The 21,715-nt window shown below is 46.3% G+C and overlaps 1 protein-coding gene across 1 annotated transcript in view; it reads right to left on the bottom strand.

Moving 5' to 3' along the window:
• Positions 1-21,715, bottom strand: part of tmprss15 (transmembrane serine protease 15) — a 59,738-nt gene that overhangs the window by 17,037 nt on the left and 20,986 nt on the right. The window contains exons 8-14 of the mRNA XM_086007259.1: positions 16,445-16,595; positions 11,409-11,553; positions 10,023-10,112; positions 8,049-8,174; positions 7,168-7,308; positions 5,097-5,207; positions 2,639-2,771 (exon numbers count right to left, since the gene is read on the bottom strand). Coding sequence (XP_085863385.1) covers positions 2,639-2,771; positions 5,097-5,207; positions 7,168-7,308; positions 8,049-8,174; positions 10,023-10,112; positions 11,409-11,553; positions 16,445-16,595 — 897 coding nt within the window. The remainder of the gene's footprint in view (positions 1-2,638; positions 2,772-5,096; positions 5,208-7,167; positions 7,309-8,048; positions 8,175-10,022; positions 10,113-11,408; positions 11,554-16,444; positions 16,596-21,715) is intronic.

The following is a 21,715-nucleotide window of genomic DNA, read 5'->3' as shown; positions in this document are numbered from 1 at the left end:
ATGATAGAGATTTAGGGGTCCAGTTAAGTTATCGAAAGCTAATTTTCAGGTACAAATAGTAATCAAAATGGCCAATGGAATGCTGATCTTCATCGCAAGATACTTAGAATATAAAGATTCGGAAGATGCTCTGAGTATTAGACAGAGCATTGGTCAGACTGCAATTGAAACTGTGGCAGGAAATTTCCTCATAGCCAGTCCCGCTCCACCACCGTAACCTCTGCGGGAGTGCGACGGAAACCATGTTTATGCACGTGAACGAGGTTTCATTCGCACCTCCTGTGAAGTTACGATGGGGGAGTGGGGTCAGCTCTGAGGAAATTCCTGGCTAATGCAATTCAGTTTCGGGTGCTCCACTTCAGGAAAGATAAGCCGATTCACCAGGATGACAGATGGGGCATAGGGACTGAGCGACGATGAGAGACTGAGTAAAAGTGGGTCATATTCACTGGAGAAGAGGTTAAGAGTTGATCTAATTGAGGCGTTTAAAATAACGAAGGAAACTGATAGGGTCAAAAGGGAATGAATCCCACTTCTAGTAATGGAATCCAGAACAAGGGAACAGATTCTTCAGATTCAAGTAAATCTGACTAAACGCTTTTAACCAGCATCTAAAATTATGGTAGCAGGGAAGGTGATTGAAGGGGACAACACCAATGGGGTGCAGAGACAAGTAATTGGGGTGAGTTTCATCTGGGATGTTAGAATATTGACCATTACAAGTTGACCATCAAACCCTTCCTTGTGTACAGCAAGTTAAAATGTCCTTCTGACGCATTAGCTGAGCGGAACAAACGGCATAGAGCCTACACATTCCAGAAGACAATAACAAGCCTGTAAGACAGCGTTGGAGGCCAAAGAGATTAGGACATTGCGTAAACAGCGATGTGCGGCGTCAGCTTTGGTGGGATGATAGAACAATGCGTTACATGCAGCTCAAGGTAGCTCAATAGTATAAAGGTATAAATGTTCCTTCCAAAGGTTAGCGCACTCGTGGACAGTTGGAATTTCATTTGCCTCAACAGTAGTCCACGAAAGTGCAAGTCTGATCAGCTTGGACGTCATGAAGGAAACAGGTTGTACTGATTGCTTGTCATTTACTGTAGAACAATATTGTTATTAGTCAATGTATATTAATGTTTAAAACCACTCGGGCCTGAATCACGTGGAGGCTATTGTTGCAGGCCTAACAACCTTTCACCCTTTGTTGCGACTGTAAGCATGGGAAATCTGTTAATAGGGAAGATGATTGAAGGGGATAATGCCAGTGGGGTCCAGAGGCAAGTAAATTGGATAATTGGTGAAAAACTAGCGATTGGCTGGCGTCAATGGAAAAGTAAATCAGATGGGGTGTATAATGGGCGGATGATGTGTTGCTGGGAACAGAATTGAGGTATATGGTGAGAAGGTGGGGCTGGTGGGAGTTGGTCTATCAAACCTAATGTAATTTTCCTCTTCCTAACAATTCTCGTGTTCTTTCAGTTGGGAAATGTTGGTAATATGTCGACTATGTTCAATCCTCTCCTGGCCGGACTCCTACCTTGCACTCTCTGTAAACTCGGGCTCATCCAAAACTCTGCTGACTGTATCAGAACTTGGACAAGGTCCCATTCACGCATCACCCCTGTGCTCGCTGACCTACATTGGTTTCTGGCCCGGTAACTCCTCCATTTTAAAATTCTCATTCTTGTTTTCAAATCCTTCTGTGGCCTCACCCTTCCCTATCTCTCCAGTAAATTCCTCCAACCCTACAACTCTCCGAGATCTCTGCGCTCCTCCAATTCTGGCCTCTTGCGCATCCGAATTTTCATCGCTCCACCATTGGTGGCCGTGCCTTCAGCTGCTTAGGCCCTAAGCTCTGGAATTCCCTCCCTAAACTTCTTTGCCTCTCTCTATTCCTTTAAGGCACTCCTTAAAACCTATCGGATTAACCAAGTTTTTGATCACCTGTCCTAACCTAACCTAAGGAAGGTTCACCAGACTGGTTCCTGGGATGAGGGGATTGTCCTCTGAGGAGAGATTGAGTAGACTAGGCCTATATTCTCTAGAGTTTAGAAGAATGAGAAGTGATCTCATTGAAACATGCAAAATTCTTGCAGGGTTTGACAGGGTAGATGCAGGGAGGATGTTTCCCCTGGCTGGGGAGTCTAGAACCAGGGATCACAGTCTCAGAATAAGGGGTCGGTCATTTAGGACTGAGATGAGGAGAAAGTTCTTCACTCAGAGGGCGGTGAATCTTTGGAATTCTCTACCCAGGGGGGTGTGGAGGCTCAGTCGTTGAGTATATTCAAGACAGAGATCGATAGATTTTTGGATATTAAGGGAATCATGGGATATGGGGATAGTGCAGGAAAGTGGAGTTGAGGTCGAAGATCAGCCATGATCTTATTGAATGGCGGAGCAGGCTCGAAGGACCAAATGGCCGACTCCTGCTCCTATTTCTTATGTTCTTAAGTTCTTATATACTCTTTTATGACTCGGTACCAAATTTTGTTTGATAACGCTCTTGTGAAGCACATTTGGACATTTTACAATGTTAAAGGTGTATAAATGCAAATTGTTGTTGTTGTATAGCAAGACACCTAAAGGTGTTCCGCAACACGACTTAAGATACCAATGAAGAGAGAGGCATACTTACCTAAAGCCTAACTGTACACATAGAGAGGTTGACATCTCCTCTGACCAATTGTCTGTACATGTTGAGTACCACTCATTCTTCACCTTGAACTGCACCAGCCCATCACTGCTGTGGGATCCATTCATCAGACGCACTGGGATAGTGAACAGAAAATGGGCAAATGTCACTGAAGCATCACTGAGAGTAATGGACACCCATTTGTGAGGTTTTTCAGCGGCTCATCGAGCTGAAGGGATGTTCGCACTGGGCAACGGACACTTTCCCATTTCAGGCACCAGGGGGACGGATTTCAACCCCCCCCAACCTCGCCAGGCAGAAACCGGGTGAGTGGGCAGTTAAAGCGTCCCGTGTGAGTTACATCCTGAGTCCCGCTGTCTTTGCGTAGCGTAATTGTGTGCGCAACACACTTGCGCCTGAGTTTGCTCGATCATCTATACCTAAGGCACCTGCCGATTACACGTGCCTCCGGGATGCAAATGCACAGGAAATTCCGCCCTGTGATCTGAAAAATCGGCCCATGTATAAAGATGAATATTTTACATCTGTGTGAATAAAGAAAAAAGAAAGACTTGCATTTCTATAGTGGCTTTCATGACCTCAGGACGTCCCAAAGCACTTTACAGCCAATGAAGTACTTTTGAAGTGTAGTCACTGTTGTAATGTAGGAAACGTGGCAGCCAATTTGGGCACAGCAAGCTCCCACAAACAGCATTGTGATATTACCAAGGTAATCTTTTTCTTTATTACTGCTGATTGAAGGATACATATTGGCCAGGACACTGGGGATAACTCCCCTGCTCTTTGAAATAGTGCCATGGGATCTTTTACATCCACCTGAGACAGCAGACGGGGCCTTGGTTTAACTTCTCATCCAAAAGACGGCACCTCTGACAGTGCAGCACTCCCTCAGCACTCATAGAGTCATAGGCCTAGAAATTCATTATAGCCACTTTTGGGGCGGTAAAGTCGGGCGGCCGCTAAAGTTTGCGCCCGGCGCAAAGTCGAGGCCACTTCACTGATATTCAGTTGCATCGCCCTAAGAGGTTGCTGCTGCGCTAAAACAGGCGATGCACGACTATCATTAGGCGCTAAGCCGGCAGCCCGGGGCGCTAACACCGGAAGTTGGGCGCAGGGCAGGTGCGGCGAGCTGCTGATTGCCGGCAGACACTCTGGCTCCGGTGAGCTCTTAAAGGGGAAGGGGGAGGGTGGATTTGTTTTTTTGACAGGCCGAGACTAGTGTATTTGGGGAGTCCTCCTCCTCCTCCTCCTCCAGAAGAAGTGTTGCAAAACGGCAGCCTTTTCTACTGCAAGAGTGCCCTTTAATTTGCGCTCCCCGCGGCCCGCCTCGGCTGTGTACCGTTCCACTTCACAGTCGTTCGGGCCGCCAGGCGCACAATGGGGCGGCGCGAGTGAAGTTCCGGTTCCGGGCGCACAAAGGGCGTTGCACAACGAAATGACGTCATGATCTGCGCGCGCAGATGAGCGCGCGCAATGACTTTGCGCCGGCACTAAATGTCTACTGAAGTTGGGGCGAGGCGCAGATCGCGCTGCGCCCGGGCGCTAAGCGCCTAGCGCTCGAGATCTACTCCTCCTAAGGCGCTAATGGCTGGCGCAGCCAACTGAATTTCTAGGCCATAGAGTCATAACGGCACAGAAGGAGGCCATTCAGCCGATTGAGTCCGTGCCGGCTCTCTGTAGAGCAATCCAGTCAGTCCCATTCCCCCACTCTATCCCCGTAGCCCTGCAAGTTTATTTCCCTCAAGTGCCTATCCAGTCTCCCCTTGAAAACATTGAGTGTCTCCGCTTCCATCACTTCCATCGGCAGCGAGTTCCAGGTCATCACCACTCACTGTGTAAAAAAGTTTTTCTCACGTCCCCCATGTATCTCTTGCCCTAAACCTTAAATCTGTGTCTCCTAGTCCTTGTACCATCAATTAGTGGGAACAGCCTTTCCCCGTCTAGCCTATCCAAACCCGTCATAATCTTGTACACCTCGATCAAATCACCCCTCAACCTCCTTTGCTCTAATGAAAAAATCCAGCTTCTCCAACCTGTCCTTGTAGCCAAGATCCCCCCATCCCTGGAACCATTCTGGTAAATCTCCTCTGCACCCTCTCAAGGGCCTTCACATCCTTTCCAAAGTTTGGTGACCAGAACTGGACACAATACTCCATTTGTGGCCTAACCAGCACTTTATAAAGGTTCAGCATAACTTCTCTACTCAATACCTCTATTTATGAAGCCCAAGATCCCATATGCTTTGTTAACCACTCTCTCAATATGTCCCACCACCTTCAGGGACCTTTCCACTGCACTGGAGTTTCAGCCTAGATTTTTGTGCTCAAGTCTCTGGAGCGAGACTTGAACCCACAACCTTCTGACTCGAGAGGCGAGAGAGTGCTACCCACTGAGTCACGGCTGACACAGAAAATAAAATCCACGGTCTGAATCCTCTTACCACAGTGTTTCTCATCAGACCCATCTTCACAGTGCTGGAGACCATCGCATAACTTGTCGACAGAGAGACACTGACCGCTTCCACACTGGTACTCTGCGGGAGCACAGGGAGCTACAGAGACAAAGAGCAGACACATTGGGATTGGAAACCAGGGAACACCAGGTCAAAACAAACATGCCTCAAGCAAGACTACTGATCGGATAAACTATTTTGTCACAGACCAGCAGATCTGTAAAAAAAGATTCTTACCAAAAGTGCTATGTTGATGGGAAAATTGGATAGTTGTGGGATAGTTGGATAAATGTTTGAAGCAGAGGAAGATAGAGGGCTATGGGGAGGGAGCAGGGCATTAGGATTCGTTCTGGACTGCTCCAGCAAAAAGCTTGCATTGCTGTGATGGGCCGAATGGCCTCCTTCTGCATTGTAAACCTCGATGGTTGTATATCTGGCTACATAAAATGACTGAATACTACTGGAATAAACATTGATTGTAACACCAACATTATACCCTAAGCTGTGCATAGCAGCATGAATATTACATAAGAGCATAAGGTGTAGGCCATTCGGCCCTTCGAGCCTGCTCCGCCATTCAATAAGATCATGGCTGATCATCTACCTCAACTCCACCTTTCTGCACTTATCCCCATATCCCATGATTCCCTGAGTATCCAGAAATCTATCGATCTCTGTCTTGAATATACTCAACAACTGAGAATCTACAGCCCTCTTAGGTACAGAATTCCAAAGATTCATAGACCTTTCTCCTCATCTCAGTCCTAAATGGTCAACCTCTTATTCTGAATCTGTGACCCTTAGTTCTAGACTCCCCAGCCAGGGGAAACATCCTCCCAGCATCAACTCTGTCAAGCCCTTTAAGAATTTCCAATACGATCACCTCTCCTTCTTCTAAACTCTAGGAAATATAGGCCTAGTCTAATCAATCTCTCCTCATAGGACAATCCCCCCATCCCAGGAATCAGTCTGGTGAACCTTTGTTGCACTCCCTCCAAGGCTGTTGGAATATTGGGGGCAATTTTCCAAGTACGCATAAATGGCGGGGATCGCGGTCTCTTGCCAAAACATATCGGAAGATCGACTGTATGTAGACCATGATTCTCGAATGTTCACGGGCAGCGAGCGTGCCTTCCCTCAGAGAATTTAAGCTTTTGTCTCTTCTATTGTCTTTGCTTGTCAATGTTCTCCCCCTCTCTGAAAACCTCTGATGCATGTTCTAAGGGGACTGGCAGTCCTCCACTACCTCACTCAAGTGCCGGTTCTACGTGAGTGAGTCGCAGCAGGCTACTCCCCCATGAGGATGGTCAACAGCCAGGCCGACAGTCGAGCAAGTGCACTTTCCAGCAGGGGTCACTGGGTGGCATCACGGGCTGGAACCCTGGGGGATTCTTCCCCATTACCTAGCTTGGAGCCACTGAACCATGCTGTGGAGCCCCATCTGATGCCCTGGATCAGATCAGTTAACTCAGCACAGGCCAGAGATCTAACCTGAGACCTTCTTGGTTTATATCTCAGAACGAGAGGATAACGATTTTACAAAGAAAGAAAGAACTTGCATTTCTGTAGCGCCTTCACATCCTCAGGACGTCCAAAGGTGATTTTCAGCCAATGAAATACTTGTGAAGTAGGGAAGTGCCGCAGCCAATTTGCGCACAGCAAGCTCCCACAAACAGCAATGAGCTAATGACTGTTTTAGTGAGGTTGGTTGAAGGATAAATATTGGCCAGGACACCGGGGAGAACTCCCCTGCTCATCCTCAATAGTGCCGCGGGATCTTTTACGTCCACCAAAGAGAGAGCAGACAGAACATCTCATCTGAAAGACGTCACCTCTAACAGTGCAGCGCTCCCTCTGCACTGCACCGGGAGTGCCATCCTAGATCTTGAGCTGAAGTGTCTGGAGTGGGATTTCAAACCACAACTAACTGACTGACAGAGGCGAGAGTGCGAGGGCTGACTTAAAGTTTCGTGATGCAGCCTTCTTGTAAGATACCTGGCAATATTTTGGCTGGTTTAACCTGTAAATCTTTGGCTGGATAGGAATTTGACTGTCGTACCTGGCAGGCCTAAGCGATATCCCGTCGTGAAATTCGCCAGGAATCCGTTTCTGGTTCCCGACTCGTCTGAGGTGAAAAACACTGTCATTTCACTTTTGGTGGAGAAGAGGTCATTCACGGGACCCTGGCCTGTATACACAGCTGGAATCAGACAACAAAAAAGAGGTCACATTTTAGGTTTTACCAAAGCTTTCAACTCACAGCACTTCTTCAAGACTATCCTCCATTTCACCGTAGCCATTCACCCATTCTTAATATCTCACCAGTGAATTGCCTGTGGTGTTGTTTATACATAAGATGGTGACAGAGTTGGGAGAAAGACATATGAAACTCACTCCGCAGAGTTAATTCATGGGATGTGGGCTCTGCTGGCAAGACGGCCATTTATTGGCCCTCCCTTAATTGTCCTTGAGAAGGTGGTGGCGAGCTGCCTTCTTGAACCGCTGCAGTCCGTGTGGTGAAGGTACTCCCACAGTGCTGTCAGGGAGGGAGTTCCAGGATTTTTGACCCAGCGACAATGAAGGAACAGTGATATACTTCTAAGTCAGGGTGGTGTGTGACTTGGAGAGGAACTTGGAGGTGGTGGTGTTCTCATGCGCCTGCTGCCCTTGTCCTTCTAGGTGGCGGAGGTCGAAAGTTTGGGAGGTGGTGCCGAAGAAGCCTTGGTAATGACCCTCCCGGTGACCTGCTCTCCCCTTTTCCAGGAGCCTCTGCTATTCATCGCTCAATGGCACAGTTGAAATCACGCGTGAAGGATCATTGGTGCAGACTCACATCTTACCAATTTGTAGAATGGTATCTTGGAAATGCACCATTGTAAGTTGTAAGTGGTTAAACAAGGTTAACAAAAACGCTGAAGGTTAGATTCACGTGACACTTACCCATCAGTAAAGAATCTTTTCCTCTACCGTCTCTCACCTCCAACACATCGTAAATATTTTCTAAGTTGAAGTCTTCAAAATGGAGCTGAATATTTTTACCCTTGTCTGCGATTAAATACCACGTACCTGAAATGGTAAATCAAACATGGAGAATGTTGATTTCTTTTTGCGTTTCGGTGAATTCTATGAAAGGTGGAGAAGGTCAGCACTAGGGATTGGAACACTTTGTCATTTCAAGCACCATGTGTCATCTCGCAAGCTCAGTTCAGGAGCAGCATGATGCAAAATACTCTGTAGGCTCGCTTTGTGGGGGAGGGGGTAATCTAAAGGCTTTACATTGGAGAGGGATTATGTAGCCTCTCTATATCGGAGAGGAATTCTATAGGGTCTATATTGGAGAGGGAGTCAGTGGACTCTCTATATTGGAGAGGGAGTCTGTAGGGTCTATATCGGAGAGGGAGTCAGTAGACTATATTGGAGAGAGAGTCAGTGGACTCTCTATATTGGAGAGGGAGTCAGTAGACTCTCTATATTGGAGAGGGAGTCAGTGGACTCTCTATATTGGAGAGGGAGTCAGTGGACTCTCTATATTGGAGAGGGAGTCAGTGGACTCTCTATATTGGAGAGGGAGTCAGTGGACTCTCTATATTGGAGAGGGAGTCAGTGGACCCTCTGTTGGGGGGGAGAGGGTTCTCATTATGGGCGACTGTGCACGCTCTCTCTCTGCTGCCAGGGTCTGTGATTCCAGGGTCCCTATTGGAGGAGACCGCACCGTCCTTGGAGATGGGGACTCTGAGGCCTCTCTGTTGGGAGGGTGGGGGTTCCCTTTATGGGTGACTGTAGGCTCTCCCTCTACTGGAGAGGACTGTAGCCTTTCTGTTGCAGGGGAACTATCACTCCAGGCTCCCTACGGAAGGGGGCAACTGCGGGCTCTCTCCTTGGAGTTGTGGAGTCTGCCGACTTTGCTTCTTTGTGAATGGGGGAGGAATGTTGCAAGCACTGGGGGGAGGGAGAGGAGTAGGGTGGGGTGTAATTCTCTCCCTGTCGGAATTTCGGTGCTTTTTCCTGCTTCGTGGCTGGGTTTGAGCAGGAGTGGGGAAGGAATGTCTGTGAAAGAGGAAAGTGAAGGGAACAGTCGGCGGAAAACACAGCAAATAGAATAAGAAACATTGGCCCGGATTTTCCGGGGCCTATGACCGCGCGAAAACCCGGAACTTGCGACCTGTCAAGTCTCAGCTCGACAGATTGTCCGCATCCCCGGGACGTGGACATGCGCTGGCGGAGAGTCGGGCTATTTGCTGTTTGCCCAACTACTGCCCAGCGAATGCCCGTGAAACCCTTACACCCGGTAAAACCAGGCCTAGGGCCTTTTACCAGCCTAAGGATTTAAATAAATATTAAAATAACCTTTTATAAAACATTTAAACAATCAAAAACCTTTAAAGTTAGTTTAGGTTATTTTTGGCCCTTTTAAAAGTGTTTAAATTTATTTTTCAAATAATAAAATTTTTGTTTTAAATGTTTAATTATATGTATTTTTTTTATTAATTTTGACCAGGTGATGATTTATTTTTATTTAGGTTGTGTGAAAGTGTGATTTTTATGTGATTCCTAATCCTGATGATGGGGGCTCCGAACGTAAATGGAATCCCCATAAACATAATGGGAATCCCCCTTTGTGATTGGTTGGGCCGATCCACGTGACCCCAGGTACGCTTGCGAACTGTGTACGCTCCTGGGATACGTGGGCCTTTACGCAGGGTGTACGCCCGCAGGCCCGGGACCGCAGGAGTCCGAAGGTATGGAGGCACCAGGTAGGTGCGTACTTTTCTCGCGGATCGGAGGAATTCGCCCGCGGGGAGCCTCCGACCGCAATTTCAGGCCCATTAACTCGGCTCAAACATCTGTTCTCAAAGCGCTAGTACTGTGAATAAAAATCAACTCCAACAGTTAGTGAAGGAGAATCTTACTTACAAAAGGCACGATTCACGTAGTTTCTGGGGTAATTCATTGAACTGAAGGTCGTGTTTGGTTCCCTTAGTTCCAATGGGCCTCCACAGTCAGCTGCAAGAGAAGAGCTTGTCTATAATACGCAGCGCACAGTGCAACACTGCAGCTTTCAAACCTTCAGCTTTCACTAGACAGGACCGTCCATCCGATCCTCTTCTGCAGGCCCTGACTCTCGCTGGGCTTATGGTTCCATGGGCACTGGCTGTCCTGTGCAATCTACCACCTCACTCAAAGCAAGAACATGCATTTATATAGTATCCTATCACATCTCTCAAAAACGAAGTGCTTCACGTACAGTGGATTAACTTGGTGTGGTCACTCTTGTTATGGGGGGGGTGCGGAGTGAACTTCAGCCAAGAACTATTGGCAGTGAGTGTTGCCATGTTGTTAAGAATACAAGAACATAAGAATTAAGAGCAGGAGTACACCATACAGCCCCTCGAGCCTGCTCCACCATTCAATAAGATCATGGCTGATCTTCGACCTCATCTCCACTTTCCCACCCTATCCCCATATCCCTTGATTCCCCTAGAGTCCAAAAATCTATCGATCTCAGCCTTGAATATACTCAACGACTCAGCATCCAATTTTGCCCATCTGAGAGGGCAGGGGCAGCGGTCTAACTTTGACATCAACTTAGCTCAGTTGGTATCATTGCCACGCTTGAGCCAGTAGGTTATGGGTTCGAGCCCCACTCTAGGACTTGAGTACCTAACCTGGGCTGCCACTCAACTGCGGTCTGGCGACCTTCAGATAAGATCTCAAACTGAGGTCCAGTTTGCCTGTTTCGGTGGACAGTAGAGATCCCCTGACTCAATTTAAAGATCGAGGTATTGACCAACACCTCTGGTGTCCTGACCAACCTGCTTTCCTCAAAAGCTAGATTAATTGGCCAATCATCTCACTGTTGCTTGTGGGATTTTGCTGGTGTTGACTTGGTTCTTGCACCTGTCCACAGAACAACAGTCACTTCAAAAGTAGCCGAGGTTATAAAGCACATTGAGATGTTTCTGTGTGATAATGCAGTGTGGAAAAGCAAATATTATTACAATTGCAAACACTATTATCTCAGACAATCCCAATACAATTTCAATTTGATAGCATTCAGGATTGGGAATCCTGGATTAACTTTCTCTCGTTGTCCTCAGCTCAGGAACCAATTGAAGCCAATTGCAGCACTTCTACGGTGTCTGACTAAGATCTGCCATCTCAGCACAGATTAGGAACAGGACTTGGAATCTTCCTGGTCTACTGTGGTTCAGTTGCTGCATTGACTCAATGTGCTACCGGGGAGTGTTTTGTTAAAACTCATTATAGTCGTGCTCGCTCAGGAATGTCCTTCATACTCACTGGGCCCTGGCGGGGGAGTTGTGGGCTTCGGTTTGGCTGTTGGCTCTGGGTATTCGCTTTCTTTGCAGGTGCCATTTGTCAGAGATATATCATCCAACGCAATGTCAGTCAGCATGTAAGTATTCTTAATAGCTTCAAAGACAACCTGGATAATGAATAAGTGAGTATGCAGAAACACACGTTACAACACTGAACCATTGACGCCCTTGGCTGACCTCCTCCTACTCCTTCCAGTGGAGTCTTGGCAACACAAACCCCATTCTGCCGCTGTCGGTTGGTTTTGCGAGGTGCGTGCTTCCTCTTTCTTTGAGCTATTTCTTATCTCCCCATTCAGGCCTTTTTACACCGTGCAGATTTTTGGAGCCAACAGGGCAAGTTGGTGACCTGCCCTGAAGCCCATGGTCCGCAGTTGTTAGGGGGGGAGCAGCCCGAGGAGATCGCCCTCAGCCCGGTTTGCCTTCCACCCCGCACCATGCGCGGCAAGATGCCCGCTGTTGCTCGCCGCATCTCCATGGCGGTTCGGTTGACACCGGGAGTGCGCGGCAATAGTGAGATGCTCTGGGAAGATCTTTAAATTATGATGCAGCTTGCCAGCAATTCAATGGCCGGTGAGTTTGTCATTTTGATGAGTCCATTAAAGGGGGAGAAACACAGGAAGGAGGTCAGCCACCCCCATGCAGGACAGGGATGGAGAATATCGTAAAGACAGACCTGTGCCAACTCCTAGTGGCAGATTACAAAGCAACATTGACACGGGCCTCGGAGCCGAATTGGTCTGAACCACCTTGACTGGTTGTGCACGTACAAGTCTGAACAAGAATATCTTTCAACTGAATGCCAGCGATTGGTGAGCTCACCCTATAGATGGGTTCAAGAAGTAACTAGACATAGATCTGGAGACAGGAGGGATAGAGGGGCAAACTGGAGTTGGGAATTATTAGAAAGGAACTGGTTTACTCAGCTAAAATGCTTGATTTTCCTCTTTGCTCTCCACCCAGAAGATGCTTTACGCCCTAGCACCAATAAGGAAAATCTGCCCCAGTGTTCTTATTACTAAGAAAAATACATGATTTTAATGAATTGTCCTGTTTTTACAGAACACGTTTCCATATCAATATTAAAAATAATTGGAAGCAGTGTAGTGGTTATGTTACTGGACTAGTAATCCAGAAATCTGGACTAATAATCCTTTTCAGAACATGAGTTAAAATCCCACCATGGCAATTTGAGTATTTGAATTCAATTAAAAAAAATTAAAAGCTGGTATCATTAAAAGTAACTGTGAAGTGGTTGGATTGTCGTAAAAACCCAACTGGGTCACTAATGTCCTTTAGGGAAGGAAATCTGCCGTCCTTACCCGGTCTGGCCTATATGTGACTCCAGACCCACAGCAAGGTGGTTGACTCTTAAGTGGCCTAGCAAACCACTCAGTTGTATCAAACCACTACGAAGAATAACAAGGCAGCATTTTGGGAGCACCTTCACCACACAGACTGCAGCGGTTCAAGAAAAAGGCCCACTGCCACCTTCTCAAGGGGCAACTCGAGGTGGACAATAAATGCTGGCCTTGTCACCGTTGCCCTCATCCTGAGAATGAATAGTAAACACAATCTCCATAGTAACCTGTCCTGAGGAGTGGGGATGTTGTCGATTACTCATCTCAATAAGACCATTACTAAGCCCCAGGACATTCACTGACAATACTGAGGAATATATTAAGGATAAAGGGGTAAGCCATTTAGGACAGAAATGAGGAGGAATTTCTTCACCCAGAGAGTGGTGAACCTGTGGAACTCTCTACCATAGAAGGCGGTGGAGGCCAGTTCATTAAATATATTCAAGAAGTAGTTGGATATATTTCTTAAGGCTAAAGGGATCAAGGGGTATGGGGAGAAAGCAGGGATCGGGTACTGAATTTGGATGATCAGCCATGATCGCATTGAATGGCAGAGCAGGCTCGAAGGGCCGAATGGCCTACTCCTGCTCCTATCATCTATGTTTCTATGTTTCTATTACCGTACAGCCCCCACAGCCCTTACAATGTTAACTGGGTCCCCGTATCTTAAACGGCCATCTATCTACCCTTATGGCCTCTTCTGGGTGAGGCCGCCAAGAAGTAACTGCTACTTGTGTTGGATGTGAGAAAGGTTTATCCTGTGAGTCTGTGCCCACTAAAAGCTGAGCTGAAACCAAGGAAATTTCAATTAATGCCCCAAAAAACCGCCATCGAAGGGGCCTTTGCCGTATGCGACTTTGAACCAGATTCAAACCCAGTGTGCAGAGAAAGCTGGACACTGCACCAGCCTGTCTCCAGCACAGAGAGAGGAGGGACCTTCATTCTGAGCTGCATTTGAACTTAGGTCCCAGAAGTGAAAGGATAGTGTCTGAATCAAAATATCCAAAAATATAATTAAGAGGATTGGGTGATGTATGGAAAGATTTGCAAGACCTCAGGATGCCCCAAAGCGCTTTTCAGCCAATGAAATACTTTCAGAGTGTCGTCACTGTAGTAATGTAGGAAACATGGCAGCCAATTTGCGCACAGCAAGATCCCACAAACAGTAATGTGATAATGACCAGATCATCTATTTTTAGGTGTTGGTTGAGGGACAAATATTGGCCCAGGACACCAGGAAGAACTCCCCTGCTCTTCTTTGAAATAGTGCCATGGGTTCTTTTACGCCCACCTGAGAGAGCAGACGGGGCCTCGGTTTAACATCTCATCCGAAAGACAGCACCTCCGACAGTGCAGCACTCCCTCAGTACTGCACTGGGAGTGTCAGCCTAGAGCTGGTATACTGCACTTTCATCTCTGGGACTTGAGTTTAAATGCAACTCAGGTGAATGGGTTGAAAATCTCTTTTGCTGACTGTGAGATGAATTTGTGGCCATCCCAACCTAGCCCATGATGAATATTACAAAAACTGCTTGAAATTTATCATTGAGACAGCATTAATCTAACAAGCTCCCTCAGAAATACCATAAGAAATTGGATGGTGTGAGAAATGAAAATGTTATGCAGATTAAGTAAGGATGTCATTTGAGATTGGTGTTGAGGCAGATTGTTCGAGCAAAGTTGAAAATTCCCTTTGAAATACTTTGCAAGGAAGCAAAATCAGCCATGGCTCAGCTGGTAGCACCCTTGCCTTGGTGTCAAAAGGTTGTGGGTTCAAGTCCCACCCCAGAGACTTGAGCACAAAAATCTAGGCTGACGCTGCACTGCACTGTCAGAGGTGCCGTCTTTCAGATGAGACATTAAATTAAGGCCCTGTCTGCTTCCTCAAGTAAATGTAAAAGATCCCACGGCACTATTTCGAAGAAGAGCAGGGGAGTTCTCCCCAGTGTCCTGGCCAATATTTATCCCTCACTCAACATCTCTGAAACAGGTTATCTGGTCATTATCACATTGCTGTTTGTGGGAGCTTGCTATGTGCATTTCCTACATTACAACAGTGACTACACTCTGAAAGTACTGCATTGGCTGTGAAGCACTTTGGGACGTCCGGTGGTCCTGAAAGGTGCTGTAAAAATGGGTAATTTTCAGGTTGGCAAACTGTAACTAGTGGGGTGCCACAGGGATCAGTGCTGGGGCCTCATCTATTTACAATCTATATTAATGACTTGGATGAAGGGACCGAGTGTAATGTAGCCAAATATGTTGATGATACAAAGATAGGTGGGAAAGCAAATTGTGTGAAGGACGCAAAGAATCTCCAAAGAGATATAGATGGGCTAAGTGAGTGGGCAAAAATCTGGCAGATGGAGTTTAATGTGGGAAAATGCGAGGTTATCCACTTTGGTAGGAAAAATAAAAAAGCAAATTATTATTTAAATGGGGAGAGATTACAAAATGCTGAGGTACAGAGTGATCTGGGGGTCCTTGTACATGAATCACAAAAAGTTAGCATGCAGGTACAGCAAGTAATTAGGAAGGCAAATGGAATGTTGGCCTTTATTGCAAAGGGAATGGAGTATAAAAGTAGGGAAGTCCTGTTACAACTGTACAGGGTATTGGTGAGACCACACCTGGAGTACTGCGTACAGTTTTGGTCTCCTTATTTAAGGAGGGATATACTTGCATTGGAGGCAGTTCAGAGAAGGTTCACGAGGTTGATTCCGGAGATGAAGGGGTTGTCTTATGAGGAAAGGTTGAGCAGGTTGGGCCTATACTCATTGGTGTTTAGAAGAATGAGAGGGGATCTTATTGAAACATGTAAGATTCTGAAGGGGCTTGACAGGGTAGATGCAGAGAGGATGTTTCCCCTTGTGGGGGAATCTAGAACTAGGGGGCATAGTTTCATAAGGGGGCACCCTTTAAAATCAGAAATGAGGAGGAATTTCTTCTCTCAGAGGCTCGTGAATCTTTGGAATTCTCTTCCCCAGAGAGCTGTGGAGGCGGAGTCATTGAATATATTTAAGGTGGAGATAGACAGATTTTTGAACGATAAGGGAGTGATGGGTTATGGGGAGTGGGCAGGGAAATGGAGATGAGCCCAAGACCAGATTAGCCATGATCTCATTAAATGGCGGAGCAGGCTCGAGGGGCCAAATGGCCGACTCCTGCTCCTACGTCTTAAATAAGGAGAAACTGTTTCCAGTGGCAGGAAGGTCGGTAACCAGAGGACACAGATTTAAGACAATTGGCAAAAGAACCAGGGGGAGATGGGGAGAATTTTTTTTAATGCAGCGAGTGGTTAGGATCTGGAATGCGCTGCCTGACAGGCCGGTGGAGGCAGATTCAATAGTAACTTTCAAAAGAGAATTGGATAAATACTTGAAAAGGAAAATAAACTGCAGGGCTGCGGGGAAGAAGAGGGGAGTGGGACTAGTTGGATAGCTCTACCACAGAGCCGGCACAGGCACGACGGGCCGAATGGCCTCCTTTTGTGCTGTATCATTCCATGAAATGAATGGCACAAAGTGAGACAACCTTTAGCCTCTGGCAGCAAAGCTGCTGCTGTCTATCGCCAGTGAAATGGGGCCCAAGGAAACACGAGGACAAAGGCTGTTGCGTTAAATCACTGGCGGAGACTGACCCTGACTGCCGCTGATTCGTTTATTGTCAGCTGCCCGTAGTTCCACTGATTCCCGTAATTGCCCTCCTTCTGGAAAGCTGTCCGCGACGTGCCTTTATCACTGGTGATGTAAACCCGTAAGCGGGAAACGTCGATTCCGTACATGTGGTACCTGGGACGAGAAGAGAATGAGAAGGCCTCGCGGGCGCACGCTGACCACACGGGAATAGTCACCCCGTCACACCATAGAGACCGAAAACACAGTCATAGAATCAAACAGCACAGAAGGAGGCCGTTCGGCCCATCGTGTCTGTGCCGGCTCTTTTTAAGAGCTGTCCAATTCGTCCCACTCCCCTGCTTTTTCCCCATAGCCCTGGGAATGTTTCCTTTTCAACTATACATCTTATTCCCTTTTGAAAGTCACTATTGAATCTGCTTCCGCCGCCCCTCAGGCAGCGCATTCCAGATCACAACAACTCGCTGTGTAGAAAAATTTCTCCTCATCGCCTCTCTGGCTCTTTTGTAAATTATCTTAAATCTGTGTCCTCTGGTTACCGCCCCTCCTGCCAGTGGACATGGTTCCTCCTTATTTACTCTTATCAAAACCTTTCATAAGTTTGAACACCTCTATTAAACCTCCCCTTAACATTTTCTGCTCCAAGGAGAACATCCCCAGTTTCTCCACATAATTAAAGTCCTGCATCCCTGGTACCATTCTAGTAAATCTCCCCAGCGTCTCTCCAGGGCCTTGACCTCTTTCCTAAAGTGTGGTGTTCCATGGATGATTAACAGGGTCTATTGTGTAATGTTTTATACAGTAAATGTGATAAACAGAAATTTAGCAAATTCAGTTTATCTGATACATTATAGCTCGGTCACAATGAATTGTTTCATATCTCAGACTATGCAGAAGTTAAAAAGGATGACATGTTTATTTCCTCCCTCTCTCTGTCCTCCTCTCTGCCAGATGTTGACTAATTGGTTGCTGAAAGTCTTCACCCACACAGCTATTATTCAAACGTAGGTCTGGGCAGTGAGTGTCGGCCATCTGCTCATTGTGGTGGCACCACAGCGAAACCCGGTCCTATCTTCAATGTTCACATGCCCAAGCACACACACTCACACTCACACACTAATTCACTAACATGCCCAAACACACACATACTAACACACACACACAGACTAACACACACACACACTAACACACACACACAGACTAACACACACACACACTAACACACACACACACACTAACACACACACACACACTAACTCACTAACATGCCCAAACACACACATACTAACACACACACAAACACACACACAACTAACACACACACACACACACACACTAACACACACACACTCACACACTAACTTGCCCAAACACACACATACTAACACACACACACAGGCTAACACACACACACACTAACACACACACACACTAACACACACACACTCACACACTAACTCATTAACATGCCCAAACACACACAGACTAACACACACACACAGACTAACACACACACACACTAACACACACACACACACACACACACAGACTAACACACACACACACACACTAACTCACTAACATGCCCAAACACACACACACTAACACACACACAGGCTAACACACACACACACTAACACACACACACACTAACACACACACACTAACTCATTAACATGCCCAAACACACACAGACTAACACACACACACACTAACACACACACACACTAACACACACACACACTAACACACACACACTAACTCATTAACATGCCCAAACACACACAGACTAACACACACACACAGACTAACACACACACACACACACACTAACTCACTAACATGCCCAAACACACACACACTAACACACACACAGGCTAACACACACACACACTAACACACACACACACTAACACACACACACTCACACACTAACTCATTAACATGCCCAAACACACACAGACTAACACACACACACACACTAACACACACACACACACACTAACTCACTAACATGCCCAAACACACACACACTAACACACACACAGGCTAACACACACACACACTAACACACACACACACTAACACACACACACACTAACACACACACACACTAACATGCCCAAACACACACAGACTAACACACACACAGACTAACACACACACACACTAACACACTAACTCACTAACATGCCCAAACACACACACACTAAAACACACACAGACTAACACACACACACACATACTCACACACTAACACACACTCACACTCACACATTAACATGCTAAAACACACTCACACTCATGTGCACACACTTACAATCCTTAATGTTGCTAACTTCCGATGGTCTCTTAAAAAGCGAAACTTGTATGTGTATGTATGTTAACACACGAAGCGTAATAAACAAGGTTAGTGAGCTGCAGGCACAAATAGCCACATGGGAATATGTATTGTGGCAATAACTGAGACCTGGGTCAAAAAAGGGCAGGATTAGGTATTAAATATTCCTGGTTATAAAGTGTTCACAAAAGATAGGGAAGGAAAGATAGGAGGTGGTGTGGCAGTATTGGTCAAGGAGATTGCTACGGTGCTGGAGAGGGAGGATGTCCTGGAGGGGTCAAGGACAGAATCTATATGGCTAGAGTTAAGAAATAATAGAGGTGCCATTACACTACTGGGTGAATTCTATAGACTACCAATTAGTGGGAAAAATAATGGGAGGAGCAAATTTGGAGAGAAAATACATAGAGCTGCAAGAACTATAGAGTAGTGATAATGGAGGACTTCAACTATCCTAATATAGACTGGGATTGTAATAGTGTTAAGGGCAGAGAAGGGGAAGAATTTCGGAAGTGTGTTCCTGAGAGCTTGCTTGATTAGTATGTTTCCAGCCTAACGAGGAAGGAGGCATTGCTGGATCTGGCTCTGGGGAATGAGGTAGGTCAAGAGGAGCAAGTGTCAGTAGGTGAACATTTAGGGAACAGTGATCATAGTATCATAAGGTTTAGATTAGCTATGGAAAAGGCCAGGGAACAATCTAGAGTAAAAATGTTTAACTGGGGGAAGGACAATTTCAGTGGGATGAGAACGGATCTGGCCCGGGTAAACTGGAATCAAAGATTGACAGGCAAAACTGTAATGGAACTATGGACTGCCTTTAAAGAGAAAATAGTTCAGATACAGTTTAGGTACGTTCCCACTAGGAGAAAGGCAGGGCAACTAAAGTCAGGGCTCCCTGGATGACGAAAGAGATAGAGAATATGATGAAGCTCATAAATCCCCAGGGCCTGATAATCTACATCCTAGGGTATTTAAGGAAGTGGCCCTAGAAATAGTAGATGCATTGCTGGTCATCTTCCAAAATTCTATAGACTCTGGAACAGTTCCCATGGATTGGAGGGTAGCTAATGTTACCGCACTATTCAAAAAAGGTGGTAGAGAAAAAACGGGGAATTATAGACCGGTAAGCCTGACATCAGTAGTGGGGAAAATGCTAGAGTCCATTATAAAAGATGTAATAGCAGAGCACTTGGAAAACAGTGACAGGATCGGACAAAGTCAACATGGATTTACAAAAGGTAAATTGTGCTCGACTAATCTACTGGAATTTTTTGAGGTTGTAACTGGTATAATAGATAAGGGAGAACCAGTGGATGTGGTGTATTTGGACTTTCAGAAGGCTTCCGATAAAGCCCCGTATAAGAGATTAGCGTGTAAAGTTAAAGCACATGGGATTGGGGGCAAGGTACTGACTTGGATAGAGAACTGGTTGGCAGACAGGAAGCAAAAAGTTGGAATAAACAGGTCTTTTTCCGCGTGGCAGGCAGTGACTAGTGGGGTACCGCAGGGATCGGTCCTAGGACCCCAGCTATTCACAATATATATTAATGATCTAGATGAGGGAACTAGATGTAATATCTCCAAGTTTGCAGATGACACAAAGCTGGGTGGGCGTGTGTGCTGTGAGGAGGATGCCGAGAAACTCCAGTATGATTTGGACAGGTTGGGTGATTGGGCAGATGCATGGCAGATGCAGTATAATGTGGATAAATGCGAGGTTATCCACTTTGGTGGCAAAAACAGGAAGGCAGATTATTATCTGAACGGCAATAGATCGGGAGAAGGGGAAGTGCAACGAGACCTGGGTGTCCTTGTGCACCATTTGCTGAAGATAAGCATGCAGGTGCAGCAGGCGGTTAAGAAGGCGAGAGGGTTCGAGTACAGGAACAAGGATATCTTGCTGCAGTTGTACAGGGCCTTGGTGAGACCACATCTTGAGTATTGTGTGCAGTTTTGGTCACCTTATCTGAGGAAGGATATGCTTGCCATGGAGGGAGTGCAGCGAATATTCACCAGACTGATACCTGGGATGGCAGGAATGACGTATGAGGAGAGATTGGGTTGATTGGGCTTATACAGTACTCGCTGGAGTTTAGAAGAATGAGAGGGGATCTCATTGAAACTTATAAAATTCTAACAGGACTGGACAGACTAGATGCAGGAAGGATGTTCCCGATGGCGGGTGAGTCCAGAACCAGGGGTCACAGTCTAAGGATAAGAGGTAAGCCAATTAGGACAGAGATGAGGAGGAATTTATTCACCCAGAGAGTGGTGAACCTGTGGAATTCTCTACCACAGAAGGCAGTTGAGGCCAATTCATTAAATATATTCAAGAAGGAGTTAGATATATTTCTTAAGGCTAAAGGGATCAAGGGATATGGGGAGAAGGCAGGGACAGGGTACTGAATTTGGATGATCAGCCATGATCTCATTGAATGGCGGAGCAGGCTCGAGTGACCGAATGGCCTACTTCTGCTCCTATCTTCTATGTTTCTATGTTCGACAGATGTCAGATTGCAAATACATCTGAGAATCATATATAGAAAGGTCAGAGGAGAAGTGAAAAAGAAAATAAGAGAGGCAAAGAGAGGGTATGAGAATAGAATGGCAGCCAACATAAAAGGTAATCCAAAAGTCTTCTATAGGCATATAAATAGTAAAAGGGTAGTAAGACGAGTGGTGGGGGCAATTCAGGACCAAAAAGGAGACCTATGCATGGAGGCAGAGGGTGTGGCTGAGGTACTAAACGAGTACTTTGCATCTGTCTTCACCAAGGAAGTGGATGCTGCCAAAGTCATAGTGAAAGAGGAGGTAGTGGAGATACTTGATAGGATAAAAATTGATAAAGAGGAGGTATTAGAAAGGCTGGCTGTACTTAAAGTAGCTAATACACCAGAACCGGATGGGATGTATCCTAGGATGCTGAGGGAATTGA

This window comes from Somniosus microcephalus, chromosome 14 (assembly GCF_052327205.1).
Source record: "Somniosus microcephalus isolate GS21.2 chromosome 14, FLI_Smic_1.0, whole genome shotgun sequence".
Taxonomy (NCBI): domain Eukaryota; kingdom Metazoa; phylum Chordata; class Chondrichthyes; order Squaliformes; family Somniosidae; genus Somniosus; species Somniosus microcephalus.
The sequence above is the reverse complement of the archived record's forward strand: the minus strand, read 5'-3'. Positions and strand labels throughout refer to the sequence as shown.